The 19,695-nt window shown below is 44.3% G+C and overlaps 1 protein-coding gene across 3 annotated transcripts in view; it reads left to right on the forward strand.

The window, feature by feature from the left end:
- Positions 1-19,695, forward strand: part of TRIO (trio Rho guanine nucleotide exchange factor) — a 423,568-nt gene that overhangs the window by 231,863 nt on the left and 172,010 nt on the right. For all 3 annotated transcript variants that reach the window (XM_049861241.1, XM_049861250.1, XM_049861258.1), the window contains one exon: positions 4,771-4,962. In XM_049861241.1, the coding sequence (XP_049717198.1) occupies positions 4,771-4,962 (192 nt within the window). The remainder of the gene's footprint in view (positions 1-4,770; positions 4,963-19,695) is intronic.

Here is a 19,695-nt window from a genome sequence, read left to right on the forward strand (position 1 = left end):
GGGCTCCTAAGTCTGCAATGTGTGTGTGTATACTTTATTTTTTTTAGAATGGTTGTAGGTTTACAGAAAAATTACAAGGGTAATACAGAGAGTTTCCATATACTCAGATTCACTTTCTATTATTATTAACATCTTACATCAGTATGCCATTTGTCACAGCTGAGATGCTGACATTGGTACATTGTTGTTGTCGAGTTGGTTCTGACTCAGAGCGACCCTATGTACAACGGAACGAAATCCTGCCCGGTCCTGTGCCATTCTCAAAATCATTGCTGTGTTTGAGCCCGTTGTTGCAGCCACAGTGTCAGTCCATCTCATTGAGGGGCTTCCTCTTTTTCACTGACCCTCTACCTCACCAAGCCTTATGTCCTTCTTCAGGGACTGGTCCCTCTGAAAACAGTTCCAAAGAAAGTGAGACCAAGTCTTGCCATCTTTGCTTCTAATGAGCATTCTGGCTGTACTTCTTCCAAGATAGATTTGCTAACTCTTCTGGCAGTCCATGATATATGCGATATTCTTCACTAACACTATAATTCAAAGGCACCATTTCTTCTTTGGTCTTCCTTACACATTGTCCAGCCTTCTCATGCATATGAGGCAATTGAAAATATCATGGTTTGGGTCAGGTGCACCTTAGTCCTCAAAGTGACATCTTTGTTTTTAACATTTTAAAGAGGCGTTTTGTAGCAGATTTGCCCGGTGCGACATGTCATTCGATTTCTGGACTGCTGCTTCCATGGGCATTGATTGTGGAGGGCAAGCAAGTTCCTTGTCATAATTGTGACTTCCCAGCTGCCAGACTGCTTGGTGACACAGAATTGCATAGGATGGAAAGTGGGTATTGCTTTGCCTCCAGAGCAGCACAAGTGGACGTTTTTAATACATAATTTTGCTGTTACAAAGCAACTTTGAAGTCGGCAATTTCACTTTTCTAATCTATGCAGGAATTTCTGTAACTTATCTGCCAAATATGTCATATTGAGTATGTTAAAACCCTTTAAGTATGCTTTTAAGCCCTATAGTCATATTGGGAACTGAATGTGCTTTTCACGTTAATGCAAATAATTTGATTCTAAAGAATATGTAAAGTGTACATAGATGTGTTTCTCAAGTCTGGTTGCTATGAGTTGGAATCAACTGGATGGCAACGGGTCTGATGTGGTCATAACTAGCAAATGTTAAGGAATTCTTGGGCAGCTCTTCACTCATTTCTAAAGGAATTCTGAAAGGCCCTCGTCGACAGAGCACTCATTGGTATGATGCTGAAATTCCTAGAATATCCTTAGGATGCTTTGGATAGTACCAGGAAGAAGATCTCCAGAAAATGGTTTTTAAGGTTTGCAAGGAGGAAGATGTGATTATGAACCTTGCCTCACAATTGTGTAAAAGGGTTTTTTTTTTTTTTTTTTTTAGCGAAATACTTGTTTCAAAGAACCCAAATGTTTAACAACATGTCGGGTGGTTATGAACACAAGCTTTGACCCAGACCTGGGTTTGCGTCTTGTTTCCACCACCTGTCAGCCTTGTCCCTGGGGGCCAGTGACTGCCCTGTAGGCCTCAGTTTTCTTATGTATAAAATGGGTTGTGGTTAGGATTAAATGGCCCAGGGCAAGGGAAGCACTCGGCCCCCTGACATACAGTAAACACTCGAGACCTTGGCACCCCGAGGAGCTGGGGCTGGAGTGGTCACCTGGGGTGGGGATAAGGAGCAGACCCACATTAGGCAGTTTTCCTTGTAGTATTTGAGTTCTCTATAGACAGTGCACCCTTCCTCCCATAATTTCCTCACCTGCGACCTCACCACCACCTGCCTCGACATTCAGGTGCCGCTTGCTCAGTAAGCGATTATTAGTATCGTCATTATTGGAGTCACTCTCGTACTTGTACTGTATTGAAACTGTTTTAGTGTTTTTACATCTTGCAATAAAGTTGGAAGTACAGGACAAGAAAAAACTTTTTTTCCCTTGAATTATTTAATATATATATTTTTTAATTAAAAGGGCATTTTCCTACATAGCTACAACTGTTGTTGTTAGTTGTCGTCGAGTCTGTTCTGACTCATGGCAACTGCATTTGTGTAGAGTAGGCAAACCACAGGGTTTTCCGGGCTGTGACCTTTCAGAAGCAGATCACCAGGCCTGTCTCTTGAGACACCCCTGGGTGGGTTTGAACTGCCAACCTTTTGACTAGTAGTCAAACGCTTAAATATTTGCTACACCCAGGGACTATAATACGACTATCAAAACCAGGAAATTAACATTGATACATGATTACCATCTAACCTTCCCCGTAATGTCCTTTAGAGCAGAAAGATCCAGTTCAGAATCGTGTGGCATTTAGTTGTCCCATCTCTCTAGTTGGCTTAAGCCTGGAACGGTCCCGCAGTCTTTCCTCGACTGTCTCGACCTGAGGCTTTGGAAGATCAAAGATTCATTATTTTGAAGACTGCTCCTCATTTTGGGTTTGTCTGATGTTTCCTTCTCATTAGAGCCAGGTTCTGCATCATCGCAGAAATACTGTAGAAGTGATACTGTGATCTCCAATCCCACTCTATCAGGTGCCTCATGACTTTCATTTGTCCCATTACTTACGGGGTTCACTTTGATCCCAGGATTAAGGTGGTAACTGCTAGGCTCCTCCACTGTAAAGTTACACTTTTTCCCCTTCGTAAGTAATAAGTATTTTGTGGGAAGGTACTTTGAAATTATGTAAATTTCCTGTTCCTCCTCCTATTTTATTTATATCAGTATGGATTTGTGGTTTCCTGTTGTATTCAGTGGGTTATGCTCCATTGCTGTCCTTGTTTATTCTGAGACTCAGGCTCTCCCTGGTTTGGCCAGCAGGCTCCTTTGCAAGCTGGCATCCGTGTCCTGACATGGCCACATTGCACACGAACACTTCTTATACTTCCTTATACTCTGTGCTGGCACAGGAGGATGGTCCAGGCTCCTCTCCTACTTCACCCCTCCCCAGCCCTGGAATCAGCCAATTCTCCAGGAAGTCCTGGATCCTTTTACAGGAGAGTGGGTGCTAAGCGTGGTAGGCCCAGTTGATGCTCCCAGGCCCTCTCAGTGGGCAGAGGCAGGGTAGGGGTGTGTGTGTGTGTGTGTGTGTATAACTACACACACACGTTCATCTGTCTGTTGAAACCCATGAGTTCACACCGATACCTCCAAATCCAATCCAATGCCACAGAGTTTACTCACGTTTTCTCCCTTTCCATCTTTGGAACTCCCTTCTCTAAAACGAGAAACCTGGCTCCTGTTGTCCTTTGTATATTTACCTAGTTGATACATTCCCTTGGATGTCACCAGTCTCCCATCATGATGCCCACCCCCGTCGTGCCTAGACGCTCTCCTCATCTCGCTCAGGCTTCTACTTCTCATGCCAGCTCCGCAATCCAGGGACACACTCATCACATCCTTAGGCTGTGATTCCACAGGGACACCCTCATCACTTCCTCAGCTCTGATTTCCCACAGGGACACCCTCACCATCCCCTCAGGCTGACTGCCCACAGTGACACTCTTGTCACCCCCTCAGGCTCTGACTACTCACAGGAACAGCCTTGTTACCCCCTCAGGCTGATTACCCACAGGGACACCCTTGTCACCCCCTCAGGCTGACAGCCTTGTTACCCCCTCAGGCTGACCCACAGGAACACCCTCGTCACCGCCCCCCCCCCCCAGCAATGACTCCCTATAGGTACCCCTGGTCACCCTCCTCATGCAGACTCCCTACAGGGACATCTTCATCACCCCCTCGGTCTGACTCCCCACAGTGATACTCTTGTCACCCCTCTCAGGCTGATTTCCCATAGGGACACCCTTCTCACACTCTGAGCTACCACCTAACCCACAGTGAGATGCCTGCCCTGCTTTAGGACTAAGTGGTTTGAGATGGGGAAGGATCAAGGAGGGCTCAGCCTGTTTCTCAAGGGGAGCCTCAAGCATACTTTCTGGGCCTTTTCGAAAGACCTCACTTCTGCTCTTTTGCTGCACTGATGTCCTCTAGTCTCAGGTGCTGCTCACCTCTGCCAGGGAACCCTCAGCTAGTGGCTTCCTTTAACAGGACCAGGTCTTTAGCATACCTGTTTGTTTGAGGTACCCATTTGCAGCCTCTTATTTGTCAAGAATTAAAACAGTAATTCTCAGGGCATTTTAGGCACTTATTTTCACTTAACTTTCAGCTCTTTAAAACCCTGACTACTTTATAGCCAGTTAGAGTTTCCTTGTTCCCAAAGGTATGCACTCTTAAATAGAAAAAAGGTGACCACAGAATGACCAATAAATAGAAACACATGGGAAGGGACAGCTACTGGTGTTTGTGTGGAGCTTTTTCACTTGCATTTTGGGAATTATCAGACAGCAATGTATCATACTGAAAGACAAAACTGGAACTCCCTGCTCTGCTGTAAGCCTGGGGAAAAGTGAAGCGGGCATTTGTGGCTACGTTGTGTCTCTGGGTGCTTGGTGGCAAAAATCTGAAAGCCCTGTGTGAGTCAGGTGGCAGCACCAACTGCCAGCAGATCACCGCTTCAGATGAAAGAGCATGGACCTGAGGTTCAAAGTTTAACAGCCTAAAACAAGATAATGGCAATGCTGATAGAGAAGCCTTGAACGCCCAAGACCATCTCTTCCCGTCATGTTTCTCTCTGCTTGATCTAAGGAAATGATACCATAAATTGACTGCGTTGCTGTGTACGGCCGGCCCAGCCTGGCCGGCTTGTGCTTTATTCACCCTCTGTGTCTCTGGATTTTCTCTTGTGCAGAACACATACACCAATGCAGATAAATTGCTAGAAGCAGCGGAGCAGCTAGCTCAGACTGGGGAATGTGACCCGGAAGAGATTTATCAGGCTGCCCATCAGCTTGAAGACCGGATACAAGATTTCGTCCGGCGTGTGGAGCAGAGGAAGATCTTACTGGACATGTCGGTGTCCTTTCACACCCACGTAAAGGAGGTAAGGCGTCTGGAAGACAGAATATGCTTCATGTCAGAAAGGGTCTGTGAACTACTTGACAGGAATCTGAATTTTGGCCATAATGTGAGAAGGTGGACTAAAGGTGGCAAGTGATGATAGGCAGCCCATCAGTACCAAGTATGTCACCAAGCAGGGCATTGCGCTGACCTCTTGCACAGACCTTCCCCACTACACGGGTGCGCGCAGACTACTGCTGAAGGGATGAGGGCAGGAGGTACCAGGGACAGGTGTGGATGAGGAGGTGAGCAGGTAAAACGGGAAACTGAATGAGATCCTTGGAGAGAGACGGAGCTCCTTGTCCATCTTAGCACCAGGAGAGGATCCACACATTGTGGTCACGGCTGTGGGGTTTCATTTCTGTTTGTTAGCCTGTCATGTGGCTAAAGTCATGGCTGCCTCTGATTTTATCAAACCACATGACTGCTCTCAGGTGCAGATAAACTTGAGTATTACGTAATGTTGGATTTAGATGGTGGCATGGAATAGAGAATAAGAAAACCCAGTGTGGTCTTTATGTTAATGGTGATGGGATAGCTGTGCTCTTGCTAATGAATTTAGTAACAAGGACAGTGAGAAAAGATACTCTGTTTTTTGGTGTGTGAAAAGTAGGTACTAATGAAACCTTGCATACGTACGTTCTTCTTAGGAGAAGTCACACCAAATTTTATTAAAGAAGATATTATGTAGCTTTTGAAGGGGAAAAGAAATAACAAAAATTAGAGTTTTCAGAAAAATTAAAGTTTTACAGATTGAATGGGGGTGTAAATTTACTACATCTTACTACTGCCTTGGACAATGCTAAGGAAAAATTCTTTACTTCACAGAGGGCCTATTTTATAATACAGTTCTTTATAAATTTGGAAGTGAGGGATCTGTCATGGATATGTGGGATTAAACACCGGAAGTTTATGGTAATAGGATAGGAAGAAGGATCTGGGAGAGTGAGATCACTGGGAGAAATACAGAAATGGGCAAGATCTGGCTGTCTTGTGTTTAGAGGCATCATGTTGTTTATTGTTAGCTGCCATCATGTTGGCCCCCACTCACAGTAACCTTATGTATAACGGAATAAACATTGCCCAGTTCTGCACAATCTGTGTGATCTTTGATCTGTCTGAGACCATTGTTTCAGTTATTGTGTTAATCCAACTCGTTGAGGGTTTCCCTTACTTGCATTGGCCCTCTATCAAACACGATGTCTTTTTCTAGCAATTGGTCTTCCCTGGTGACGTGTCCAAAGTAAGCAAGCCAAAGTCTCGCCATCCTTGCTTCTCAGGAGCATTCTGGTTGTGTTGCTTCTAAAACTGGTGGGGATCAAAGGTTCAGAAGTGCATTTAAAGGAAATCCACTCAAAGGAAAGGAACTGCCGATCAGCTCTGGGACCTTGGGAGCCAGTCCTCAGTCAGGTCACTTGTACCTTGAATGTTTGGACCGCATGAACACGACAGTCCCTTTCCACTCAGAAAGTATGAGTCCGCCGAGAGCATGTAGGAGAATAGTCAGTGAACTGCAGGGACGGGAGAGTTTGCGGTTCAGCTGCCCTGGGCTAGCAGCCAGCTCTGCCAGAGGCAGCCCTTTCTGCACTTCGCAGCCCTGAGATGGTCAGAAGTAGAAAACTGACAGGGTCAGCTTCTTCCCCTGTTCTCACTAATGCTGTAACGGAGAAGGACTTTAAAATTTTTGCATATTTAAAGTATCTACAGAGAGAAAACTTTTTTCCAAGTGGCCATGTCGGTGGGCACTTCTCCAGGCAGCTTCCACTTATTGATACACATGGCACTGGATGATGAGTGCCTCAGTCAGCAGTATCCAGCTCACTGGTCTCCCCGCCTCACCAGCTTCCTGGCAGCACTGCCAGCAGACTGACTTTTCTGAAATGTAAATTTGATTAGGTTGCACCCTTGTTTTTGAATACCAGTAATTTTTCGTGTATCGGGTCCATACTTTTCTTTCCAGCCTCCTCTTGTGATCTACTTTCTTCCAAAGCCCTGTTCCCTCAGCAGAGTGTCCCCAGATTTGTGACACTTTGACACCTTTGAGACTTGGACACACTGCTTCCCTCACTTCTTCTCCAGGCAACTAGTTCTCCACCTATACTTTGTAGAGTGCTCTTTACACGCATGCTCTTTACACGCTCTTTCAACGTGTGTTATAATTGTGCGTGATTCTGTCCATCCCATCCGTGTGTTAGTGTCTCCTTATCTGAGGCATTTGTATACCCTATCTGGAAAGAAGAAAGGGAGGTAAAGGAGATGTGTGTAAAAAAGCAGATTGTGTCTGAGTGACAGAAAATGGAAGGAGCGTAGGGCAGGGGGTAGGGAACCTCTCTCAAGCCAAGAGCGGGGTGGGCAGACATCCAGCCAGACGTCCCTCATTCGAGGCCACAGAGGGCACTGTGGTACTGTTGCCCTGTGGTCTTAGATGCTGAGGGCGAGGGGAGGGGAGAGGAGGAGAGGGGTGGGGAGGCTGCAGGCTGCTGGGCAAAGTTCTTAGAATGAATTCAGAGACAGGCAGAGGCAGCAGCTCCTCCTATCTGCAGAACATGGGAGGGCCCCATGTTTGTAAGTAACACCATATTGGTCTGTGTGACGTCGTCTCAGAGATGGAGAGCAGGATCATTTGTTTTAGTATCAGCAGCATTTTTAAGGAAAGGATCTTACAATGAAAGCATTCCAGTTACCAAGGCACAGAGTCTATCTAGTCAACAAAAAACCAAAACCAAATCCACTGCCATCGAGTCACTTCTGACCCATAGCGACCCTATAGGACAGAGTAGAACTGTCCCATAGGGTTTCCAAGGACCGCCTGGTGTATTCGAACTGCCGACCTTTTGGTTAGCAACCATAGCTCTTAACCGCTGCGCCACCCGGGTTTCCTCTAGTCAGTAAGCTTGGAAATTATTTAAAAGTCAAAGTCCATTTTAGTTTCACTGGCTAAACTATAGGAACCTCTAGTATGGATGAGCTTGTAGACTAAGGCAACCATAAATGTTTTAAAGGTTAAGTGGTTCACTTTCACAATTTGAGAATTTTCAGCACATTCAATCTTTCCTTTTTACGTGAAAGGCCCTCAGAGTAGCAGAGAAACTGGCATATTTACCGATTGGTTTTTCTTAATGTGTGCACCTAAAGTGATGCGGGGACCAAGGACGGACTGAGTGACCAGTTGGGGGCTGCATAGTGGTATCCACGGAGGGGACATGGGGGACCCACGTGCTCGGAGTTCACCTCGTGCTTCCTCACCTGTACTAAGACTGCATTTCCAACCCGACTGTTTCCTAGGTTGATGGATTTTTTTCTGACCAGCCCCAGTATCTTCCTCACTGTCCTTTCTCTGTGTAGCACAAATGCCCTAAAGACCCCAGGAACACTAGTTAGACTTTTTGTAGGAAAGCATGGCATCTTCCCTCAGCCATTGTGTGGTGAAGCCGATTATTCAGTTGGGAATAAATTGAATTAGTTTAAAAGTGAGACAAGGGCCAGGAGGAGTAAATCATGCTCATTGGATATATATTTGCATAAGGTCATGAAATATTTAAACATATCAGGTGAGGGAAAAGTTGTGAAAAGGTTTACATAATCTGAATGACTTTTTCCCAAGCAGATCATATAATTTAAAATTTTAAATGTAAATAAGCTAGAAAAAATAGCCGTGTTTTCGATTTAGGCAGATAGAAGTTAACTGTCACAGGCTTTCCCAACACACATGAACTTTCCTCACTGCGGATGTTCCCCCTGCAGGGGTCTTGGTTCTCACCTTCTGTGGAATGTACCTTTTGCCCTCACTTTTTTGTAGTAAACGTTTGTTTCTCTGAGGAGCAAGCAAGGAGAATGCAAAGGTGTTCTCATAGCAGCTCATCTTAAAAAGATACCTGTCTTGGTGATGACTGTTCAGTGTTCACTCAGAAATTCCCTCGAAGGATCACCACTGGGAGAACCACGGCAGTGGGCAAGTCTTGTTGCAGACCAAGCACTTTGACTCAGCAAGCTGGGCCCCTCTATGCTTATTCTCGTACCCTAGAGAACAGAACACAGTACACTTGTACCTGGGAAGGGAGAAAAGAGGAAATGTTTTCACCCAGGGGGCAAATATCTGTACCTCAAGGTTGGATGCAGAAAGTGGTCCACGAAAATTTTAATTTAGCTTCGATTTCACCCTTAGCATGCAGATTTGGAAGCATTCCAGGGTTTTTTTTTTCCCCCTCATATATTTTTTTCCCCCTTTAGCAAGAATTCATGAGTTGGCTTAACCTCCTTTTGGGAGGCTTAAAGACCAATGCTCTGTCCTTTTAAAAAAATGTTTTTTAAGAATTTAGAAGGAATGCGGATTGGCCTAACACAGTATCATAAATTTGGATTTTACTTTGGGAGGATTCTTATCCTACATTTTCTCTCCCTCCACTTCTCAGTCTCTATCTTCCGTCCAGTATTACTTGTAGCATTTTATTCACCCCCATTCTGACTGTAATTCTCCCAGTATTGACTTATCTGCCCTCCTTTCCTTTCCTTTTTTTTTTTTTCGATTTTATTTTTGGTGAAAATATGTACAACAAAACACACACCCATTCAACATTTTTTCATCATATACAGTTCAGTGACAATGGTTACATACGTCATATTGTGTCACTGTTCTTCCTGTCTGTGCCCATATTGTCTCACTACTCTTCACTTCAACTCTGTGCCCCTTAAAGTTCTTGTTCGTGCATTAGAGTTACGATTGTTCATTTGATCTTACATGTTGTTGCTGTTAGGAGCCATCGAGTCTGTCCTGACTCATAGCGACCCTGTGTACGACAGAATGCAACACTACCTGGTCCTGTGCCATGCTCACAATCGTTTTTATGCTTGAGCCCATTGTTCCAGCCACTGTGTCAGTCCATCTCATTGAGGATATCCCTCTTTTTCGCAGACCCTGTACTTCCACGTCATTAAGGTCGAGTCTACTTGGAGGAGGTGGCTCTTCCCCAGTTGTCTTTTGAGTGCCTCCCAACCTCAGGGGCTCATCTTCCGGCACTGTATCGGGCGATGTTCCACTGCTTTTAATAAGGTTTTTCCTGGCCGATTCTTTTCAGAAGTAGACCGCCAGGTCCTTCTTCCTAGTCTGCTTTAGTCTGGAAGCTCAGCTGAAACCTTTCCTCCATGGGTGACCCTGCTGGTGTTTGAATACCGGTGGCATAGCTTCCAGCGTCACAGCAACACACAAGCCCCCACAGTACGACAAGCTGACAGACACGTGGGAGTCATCTTAGATAGATATTTCTTTAAAAGGGTACAGTGTTAAAGGTGTCCTCCTTTCCTTTTGAATGTGTGTTTTCACCATGTACTCACTCACTTATGCTCTTACTCTCTCTCTCGCTCTGCCACTCACTCCCTCTCTCAGTCACTCTCACTGTCACTCACCGTCACTCTGTCACTCACTCACTGTCTCACTCAGTCACTCAGTCCCTGTCACTCACTGTCCCACTCAGTCACTCACTCTCACTCTGTCACTCACTCACTGTCTCAGTCACTCCGTCACTCACTCTCTGTCACTCACTGTCTCAGTCACTGTCACTCACTCTCACTCTGTCACTCACTGTCTCAGTCACTCCGTCACTCACTCTCTGTCACTCACTGTCTCAGTCACTGTCACTCAGTCTTACTCTGTCACTCACTCACTGTCTCAGTCACTGAGTCTGTCACTCTCACTCTGTCACTCGCTGTCTCAGTCACTCTCTCTGTCACTCATTCTGTCACTCACTCTCGCTGGCTTGCTCACTCACTCCAAAGCGTTTCCCAAGCAACCGTAATGTGTAAGGAGGTTGTGATACACGAATGACAAATGGAAAAACACATTTCTGCTTTAGTATGTGTCACAGATTTCAGGCATTGTTTATTGGTTTCTCTTGATGGACTTTCAGTTCCTTGAAGGATGGGACCATGTCTCAGTTATCTTTGTATTCCTAATAATTAACCTCCTGATACTTAATACAAATTTGTGGAAACAATATCTGTTTTTAGCACATCATTCTGGGATTTTCAAATAGAGCAAAAGCTTAATTATTTTCACCCATTCATGCTCATCCCACTTTATTCTCAAAGTGAGGTCCTGAGTTCATCAGTAATTACCTTGGGAGCCTGTAGGCTGTTTGAGACAGCCAGGTGGTAGCACTGTGCTCTTGGCTAGAGTTTGTTTCTGGAATTGTCTCAGCAGCCTTGCAGTGGTTTTTGTTCACTGGACCCCCGGGAGCCATGGTCTCCCAGGAAGACATTTGAATCGGACCATGATTCTTGCCGGGCGAAGTAAAGAAGCCTCTTGGTTTTGCTTCTGCAAACTTAGGCACCAAACTAGGACACGTTTTTGTTCAGAGTAACGCCTGGGAAAAGGAGCCCTTTCATTTTATTCAGAAGTGAAGAATAAAGGCCTCGCAGCCACCTGGAGGTTTGTTTGTCACAGTGCACCAGCCCGGCTTCATTTCCATGCCGAGCTCATGCTCTGGCTGCGGCGCCCCTTTCCATGGTGAGAGCAGGCAGTGGGTCACCATGTGCCGTCTCCTCTGGTTGGCGGAGGGGGGCTTGGAAGTGGGTGTTCTCGTCCCTTCCTGGCCGGGTGTGGAGCTCTGAGCTGGTCGTCCCCTGCCTCACAGTTGGCTCCAGGAGTGTGCTGAAAACACATCCAGTGTATTCTCAGGCACCACTTGAGGGGCCCAGATTCTTGTTCCCTCGTGAGGCTGGAGAACCAACGTCTAGTGGTTAACCTAGTAGAGAAAACAGACTAAAGGCACACCGTGCTCCTAGCTTGGCCTGGATCAGATGGGTCCTGCTTGTGGTTGGAGCTCTGACACCGAGGCTGCTCCCCGGGGCCTGACGTCCTCTCCAGAGAAGGCCCATGTCTGTGCTGCACAGAAACGACTCTCCACAGTAGTTGTCTCTGAATCATTCCAGCCTCTCTGCACACATGTTGGACTCCTTCAGAGACCTTATGTCTCCTGTGCAAAGGTCTCTAAAGTTTGTTTTCCAACTTCCAAGCCTCTTCTTTGGGCCTTCCCAGCAGTATTTTACTCAGGGGTCACCTGTCGATAGCCTCTAAAATGACTTCCTTCCCCCACCTGCATTCCTGTTTCCATTCCCTATACGTAGCTCCAAAGAGATAAGTGGTACCTTTACACATGTTCCCTGTTTCTTTTTTCTTTTTTTTTTAATTTCTTATTTTGAAATAATTATAGCTTGTTACAAATGAACAGGGGGATTCCATGTACCCTTCACTCAGCCTCCTCCATTGAGGCTATCTTGCATAGCCACAGCACACTGTCAAAGCAGAAAAGTGATGTTGGTACGATCCACAGAGTTTAGGCAGATTTTACCATGTTTATGTGTACATGTGCCAACACACATCTTGGTTTCCTAGTGCTGCCATAACAAAAATGCCACTTTAAAGAACAGAAATTTGTTCTGAACAGAGCAGGAGAAAAATGTAGAACAGAATTTAAATTCACGTAAAAAGACCAGACTCACTGGTCTGACAGAGACTGGAGGAGCCCCCAAAACTATGGCCCTCCAGGAGCTCTGCTAACCCAGACCTGAAACCATTCCTGAAGCCCACTTTTCAGACAAAGATTAGACAGACCTACAAAACAAAAAATAACACGTGAGGAGTGTGCTTCTTAGTTCAATCAAATATACAAGACCAAATGAGCAACTCCTGTCCAAAAGCAGGATGAGATGGCAGGAAGGGTCAGGAACTGGACAATGGACACAGGGAACCTGGGGTGGAAAGGGGCAGTGTGCTGTCACATTGTGGGGGCTGCAACCAATGTCACAAAACAATATGTGTATGAATTTTCGAACGAGAAATTAACTTGAGCTGTATGTAAACTTTCAGCTAAAGCACACACACAAAAAACAAACAGAAGAACAGAAATTTATTGTCTCGCAGTTTTGGAGGCTAGGAGTCTGAATTCAGGGCTGTGCTCTGTCTGCTCTAGGAGGCGGATCTTTCCTCCTTCAGCCCCTGGTGTTCCTTGGCCTGATCCTCACATGGCATCTTCCCCCTGCTGATGTGACTCCCCGTGTCTGCTTCCCCTTTTTATAGGACAGCACTCAGAAGGGAGTAGGATTAGGACCCACCCTACTCCAACGTGGCTTCATTAACATGCCAAAAGAAAAGCCCTATTTCCAGATAGGTTCACGTTTGCAGGTGTACAGGAGTAAGGACTTCAGCATACCTTTTTGGAGGCACAATCCTATCCATAACCGTTTTTAAGAGTAGATTTAGTCGTACGCAGTTTTATCATATGTGTAGACTCATGTTACTACCACCACATTCAACATACAGAACTGTCCGGTCACCCAAGGGCCCCCCTATGCTGCCTTTTTATATCTGCACCCTCCCCATCTCTCACCTGTGGAACCACGGATCTGTTCTCCATCTCTGTAGCTTAACTCAAAAATGTTACATAAATGGTATATAACCTTTTGAGATTGGAGGTTCTTTCAGTCAGCGTAATTCCCTTGCAATCCATCTGTGCTGTTGGCGTGTATCAGTAGTTTTTCCCTTTTTATTGGTGAGTAGTATTTCGTGGTATGACTGTATCCCAGTTTATTTCACCGTTCACCCATTGAAAGACATTTGGATTATTTCTGGATTTGGGCTATTACAAAAAGAGAGGCTTTGAACAATCCTATACAGGCTTTTGTGTAAATGTCAGTTTGCATTTCTCTGGACAAATGCCCAAGTACAATTTCTGGGGGTCCTGGTGGTGTAGCAGTTAAAAGCTCGGCTGTTAACCAAAAGGTCGGCAGTTTGAATCTACCGGCCACTCCTTGGAAACCCTATGGGGCAGTTCTGTTCTGTCCTAGAGGGTCGCTATGAGTTGGAATTGACCCCATGGCAAGTTTTAGTATTTTTAATTTTTTATGGTAAGTACATGTTTAGATCTAAAACTACCAAACTATTTTCTACGGTGATTGTACCATTTCACACTCCCACCAGCAATGTGTGAGCAATCCCCAGTTTTCTAACATCTCAGAAGTCTAGGATTGTTCTGATAGGTTTGCAGTGGGAAAGGTTGTGATCCAATGCATATTTTAGGATGGAAAGTTTATGTGGCCAAATACTCAGTACTTTATGTTTACCATTAGATTCCTTAGCTGAACTGTCAGTGCACCCTTGATTCATCTGGTATAGGTACACGTGAGCAATTAAATGACCATAAGTCAGCAAAAGCTAGAGGAAACGGCCTGGTGAACCATCTACTCCATCTCCGGCCCTTCTGTGGTGAGCATTATACTGGACTCAGGGTGTTCATATGCTACCTACTGGTTTTGCCCTATGTCTTCATAGAGACTGTGGCTTCTGATTTGGCATACTGATTTAAAAAAAAAAAGGTTGGAATATTTAAAAAGTAGATTCAGTCACTTATGCTTTCTTTCTATAAAAATAAAATCTTTATTTAAATAATTAAGAAAGCATAGTATAAGTATCTCCTTACTTAATTGGCTGAGGGATCTGGGATAATTACTCTGTGTTAACACCTCAGCTTTCTCACCTACAGAATAACCATACCACTAAGGGTGTGGTGAAATTACATATGTGAAACACTCGACATTGTGCTTGCCTAATAGTGGTGCTGTGTGCCATAGAGTCGACTGACTCATGGTGACCCTACTGGACAGAGTAGAACTGCCCCGTAGGGTTTCCCAGGCTGTAACCTTTATGGGAGAAGATAGCCAGGTCTTTTCTTCTGTGGACCCGCTGGTGGGTTCAGACCAGCTACCTTTCAGTTAGTAGCAGAGCACTTAACTGTTGCGCCACCAGGGCTCCTTTGTCTCATAAACCAGCCACCCCCCCCCAAAAAAAAAGTTGCCCTGGAGCCGATTCTCATTTATAGTGACCCTATAGGACAGAGTAGAACTCTGCCTCATAGGGTTTCCAAGGTTGTAATCTTTACGGAAGCTGACTTCCTCATCTTTCTCCCTCAGAGAGGCTGGTGGGTTCAAACCACCGACCTTTCATTAGCAACTGAGCACTTAACCACTGTGCCATCAGGGCTCCTTCTTATCTCACAGTAGGTGCCAATAAATGTTCTTTTTTTTCCTCCCCACCCTTATTCTAAGTTTTCAATATAGACAAGTGATAACAAATTTAAATGTAAGATGTGAAGATATAGTTACAATCTGATACCTTCCTCACTAATCTCTAATCAATAATAACTGCTTAATATAATTCTGGGACTCTTTCTGAGAGTAATCACATCTCTCTGACTTAAATTGACAGTCCTTCATGAGACATACACAACTCCAGCTCTGTCTCTAGCTTTAGGTCTTGAGGGCACCAGGTAGGCTATTTAAAAAGATTCCTCACTGTGGTTGCATTTCTGTTGGTATAAATTAATTTCTTTGTATATAACACTAAGCATTTTTGTCCCTAGACAAAGCTGAAAAATTAAGTGTCGATTTATTTGAACCAAATACATGTAAAACATTGTGTTGGCCAGTGGGAAAAGAGTGATATTATGATATTATCTAAAAAGAAAGTCCTTTTGTCATAAGAGAAAACATTAATTTTTTTTTGGTATAGAATGATTTTGAAATGTGGCTGAAATTCTTGAATTTCTTAATGCTGGAACAGTATTTTCAGGTAGAGAAAAATTTCTATGCCAATGGAGAAATTAGAAGTAGATATAGAAAATTATAGGCTACTCTAATAGGGTTGCTATGAGTCGGAATCGACTCGACGGCACTGGTTTTTACTGTAATATGCCTGATCCATAATAGCTACTTAACAACAACAAAAAAACTCATTGCCGTTGAGTCGATTCTGACTCACAGTGACCCTATAGGACAGAATAGAACTGCCCCGTAGAGTTTCCAAGGAGCGCCTGGTGGATCTGAACTGCCGACCTTTTGGTTAGCAGCTGTAGCACATAATCACTACGCCACCAGGGTCTCCTAATGGCCCCTTATTGGATGATTATTGAATAAATTCGTTAACAATGTTGTATGTTATCTTCAGGGATTGAAAATATATAACATTGTACTGATTCTGAATTATATAGTTTCTTTTTGAAGGGCCACCTCTAAATGGAGAGTTGCAAATATCTGCCTTAATTAACAGTTTGTAGATAGAATTCGATTAATATATTGGTGAGACACTTCAGTACAAGATCAAGAATTACAATGTTATAGGTCTTTAAATGTCCAACTGAAAATGCATGTGTAGTCTTGTTTACTTGTTAGATTTGTTTTTAAAGGATGTTTTTTTTTATATTCTTGACTTACATTCAGCTTCATAAACTAAATATTTTATCATAAAATTATGATACAGGTCTTTGGTTCTCCTAGAGAAGAAGTAAATGATCCATATGTTTTTCTCACATGCAATTTTTTTTATTGTTTGTTACTATTGTTGTTCTTATTGACTAGGAGGTAGGAAGATTGATCGCCTGCGATGTATTAGTAAGAGTTTTGTCAGGAATGCTTAAAAGCTGCAAATAAGGTAGGCTTGCAGAGGCTGAGAAGGGTTTTTGGTTTTGTTGTTTTCTTCTTTTTTTAAAGCACAGAATTCAGGACCAGGAGATCAAGGGAAGGGCTGAGCTTTCTTCCTGGAGCTGATGATATTGTTGATGGATGACAAGTAGAAAGTGGATTTCATTAACTCTCACTTTGCATGTTTAATCTCCTCAGAGAGAACACTCTTCAGTCATGAGTTAGAGGAAGGCTTTATAAGAAAAGACTTAGTTCTTCTAAATGAGTTCAGGTCTCTCTTCCAGAAAGAACACGATAATTAGATCACTAAGTTAGGTATGTTGATCTTTAAGGAACTGTGGGAAATAGAAGAGATGCCAGACGGCTGAAATGCACTTTTGCTTTTTTTAAGAAGCTAAAACCAAAAAAAAAAAAAAACCAAACCCATTGCCATTGAGTTGATTCCAACTTATAGCGACCTTATAGGACTCAGTAGAAACACCCCACAAGGTTTCCAAGGAGCGCCTGTTGGATTTGAACTGCCAGCATGTCGGTTAGCAGCCAGAGCTCGTAACCACTACACCACCAGGGTTTTAGAAGCTAGATTTCACTTATCCCTCAGGTTGAGGTCAATCCTAGGTGGAGGACTAGAGAAGGTTGTTTATAAACTGCCAGTAAAGGAAGACGTGAATGAACAAATGATAGCACGTTAACTTTATCTTATTCTTTACTAGGTTTCTGGTTTGATGAAGGGCAACAGAGTAGAATTAGTGGACATTTGACCAGGCCTTTCAACAGTAATTTGGAGACAACACAGAAAATATGGGCTGTATTTTTTTTCTTATGTTAGGATGGAGCCCTGGTAGTGCAGAGGTTAAGAGCTTGGCTGTTAAGCAAAAGGTTGGCAGTTCGAATCCACCAACTGTTCCTTGGAAACCCTCTGGGACCGATCTACCCTGTTCTAGGAATTGGAATCAACTCAATGGCTACAGGTTTATGTTAGGAGAGTTGGAATTAGACCCTGGTTGAAGGGCTATAAAAAAGAATCAATTGCAGGTATAAGTTAACACAAGATTAGGACTCTCCCTAACCTGCCATACCCATCTCCGAGTAGAAGACGCCAGGAAGAAAGTGTTTCTGATAGGTAAGACATTATGCATACCCAGTTTGTAAATAAGGACATGTGTCCAAAGCCACAATAGGATCTGACTTGGTGTCAGAGGTAGTGATGGAAGACCATTGTCTAGGCATCTCCTCCGATAGACCTGAGAGCTAGCAGGAAAGAATGGTTCTAAATCCCTGATGTCACCTTCAGTAGACACCCAGACTATACAGTCTTGTCCTTGAATTGACCCCACCTGACCTATTCAGAACTTTTATGTCCATATATGACATCTGGAGAGATTGCTCATCCAAATTCAGGGATCTGAAAACTTTCCTTTGCTATGTTAAGAGTTTATCTTGAAAACGGGCAAATTGCCACAAACCAAGTTCAGACTTAGTGACATAGCTCACCTGCATTAAAACCCTTGCAGGTGAGACTGTCGATGCAGGGGCTGGCTAATGGTGGCCTCAGCCAGACTTGAGGAAATGTCTAGCATCATGTTGTAGCTCTCCATCCTCATGCAGAAAACTTCAGTGGCTGGATTGACCTGAAGGGCATGCTAATCAAAATCTAGACAGTGGAAAGATGGGCTTGTCAAATACGCTGGATGAGAGAATTGGGATCCCAAAAGATCTCAGCAGGAGCAAGTAAAAATCCACCCCGGAAATTTCACTCATAGGTTTTAATGTATGAGTCTGTTTTGAATCAGCGACACGAACCTAGGAAGAATAAGGGTCACATGTTGGCAGCAGCATGTGTAAAACAAGGAAACAACCTTAAGTATTTTAACTGCCAGAGTCAACAATATGGTGATGCCCCAAAGTAACGCGCCCACTGTCCTTGGTCACAGAGTGAAGTCGTGAATAAGGGCAGCATTATGCTGTTCTGCTCCCTGCTGCTGGGATTCCACGCACCCACACTCTGAAAGGGAAGAGTGGCTGGGGGGGGCGGGCTGGCATTCAAGGAGCGCCAGCAGTGGCAGGCCGGCAGTGTTCAAGGATAAAACATTAGTTAGCCTTGGGAAAAACGTCTGTGCATGGTGATGGGAAAACGGGCAGCAATTATTGGTGATGATTATACAACATAATTGATATAATTTATACCACTAAATTGGACACATAAGAAACATTGAATTGGCAAATGTGTTATATACAAGGAGCCCTGGTGGCACAGCGGTTAAAGCACTCGTACCCACCATTGGCTCTGCGGGAGAAAGATGTGGCAGTCCGCTTCCGTAAAGGTTTACTGCCTTGGGAAACCCTGTGGGGCGGTTCTACTTGCTGTGTCAGAATCAACTTGACGGCAATGGATTTGGTTTAGCATTATACAGCTTTACAACAATAATTAAAAAAAAAAAAAAAGGAAGACAGGCTTGTGGGTGGGTACCTGTGTGCTGTCGTTAGATGTCATGTCAAAAACCAGGTACACTTTGACCAAATGGAAACTGTTTTAGGGAGATACGGGTCACTCTCAAAATGATAGAGAAGGCGGGAGACTTTTCCTAAACCGGACACTTCACGGGGTAACGGTTGCTGATGGGAATGTACCTTACCTCTGGTGATGTTGGGAATGGAGAGAAAATGGAAAATCCCTGGTCTAAGTGACGTCATGGTCACCAGGGAGAGAGTCATCACATTTTCTCTGTTTTATTGGACTTTCCAGAACTATCTGGAACGTTGAAGTCTTGTACCCACAGTGATCTTTGTGTTAGTTATGGATCCATCTCTTGTCCCTGGCTGGGTTTTGTTGACACGTGGCATGTGCTTCACCTTTCTTTACCTACACACCCTCTGCACGTACACACCCTCTGAAGCGTCCACCGTCTAGTGCTGGGCTGTCCACCCAGTGTCCCTTCTTCACAGGTGGGGCTTGGAACACGCTTCTCCGTTTCTTCTCCCCTCTCACCACATTGAAGCTGCTTGTTTCATGACACTGACTTACTGCCCTCTGTCCCAGCCTGCCTCCTGCCCACGCACATCCTTTGTAAATTTTCTTCCATCATATTAAGGGGTCCTTTATCCCACCCACCCAAGTGTAAAGAAATTCTCCTCAAACCCTTGCTTTTTCTTAATCAGAGCACAGGCCTGAGCACCAAAAGTATAGTGTGTTATTGCAGGCAGGCAAAGATGCTGTAAGTAGCTGGAACGGTTCCCTATTCCTCCT

The sequence above is a fragment of the Elephas maximus genome, chromosome 2, assembly GCF_024166365.1.
Source record: "Elephas maximus indicus isolate mEleMax1 chromosome 2, mEleMax1 primary haplotype, whole genome shotgun sequence".
Taxonomy (NCBI): Eukaryota; Metazoa; Chordata; class Mammalia; order Proboscidea; family Elephantidae; genus Elephas; species Elephas maximus.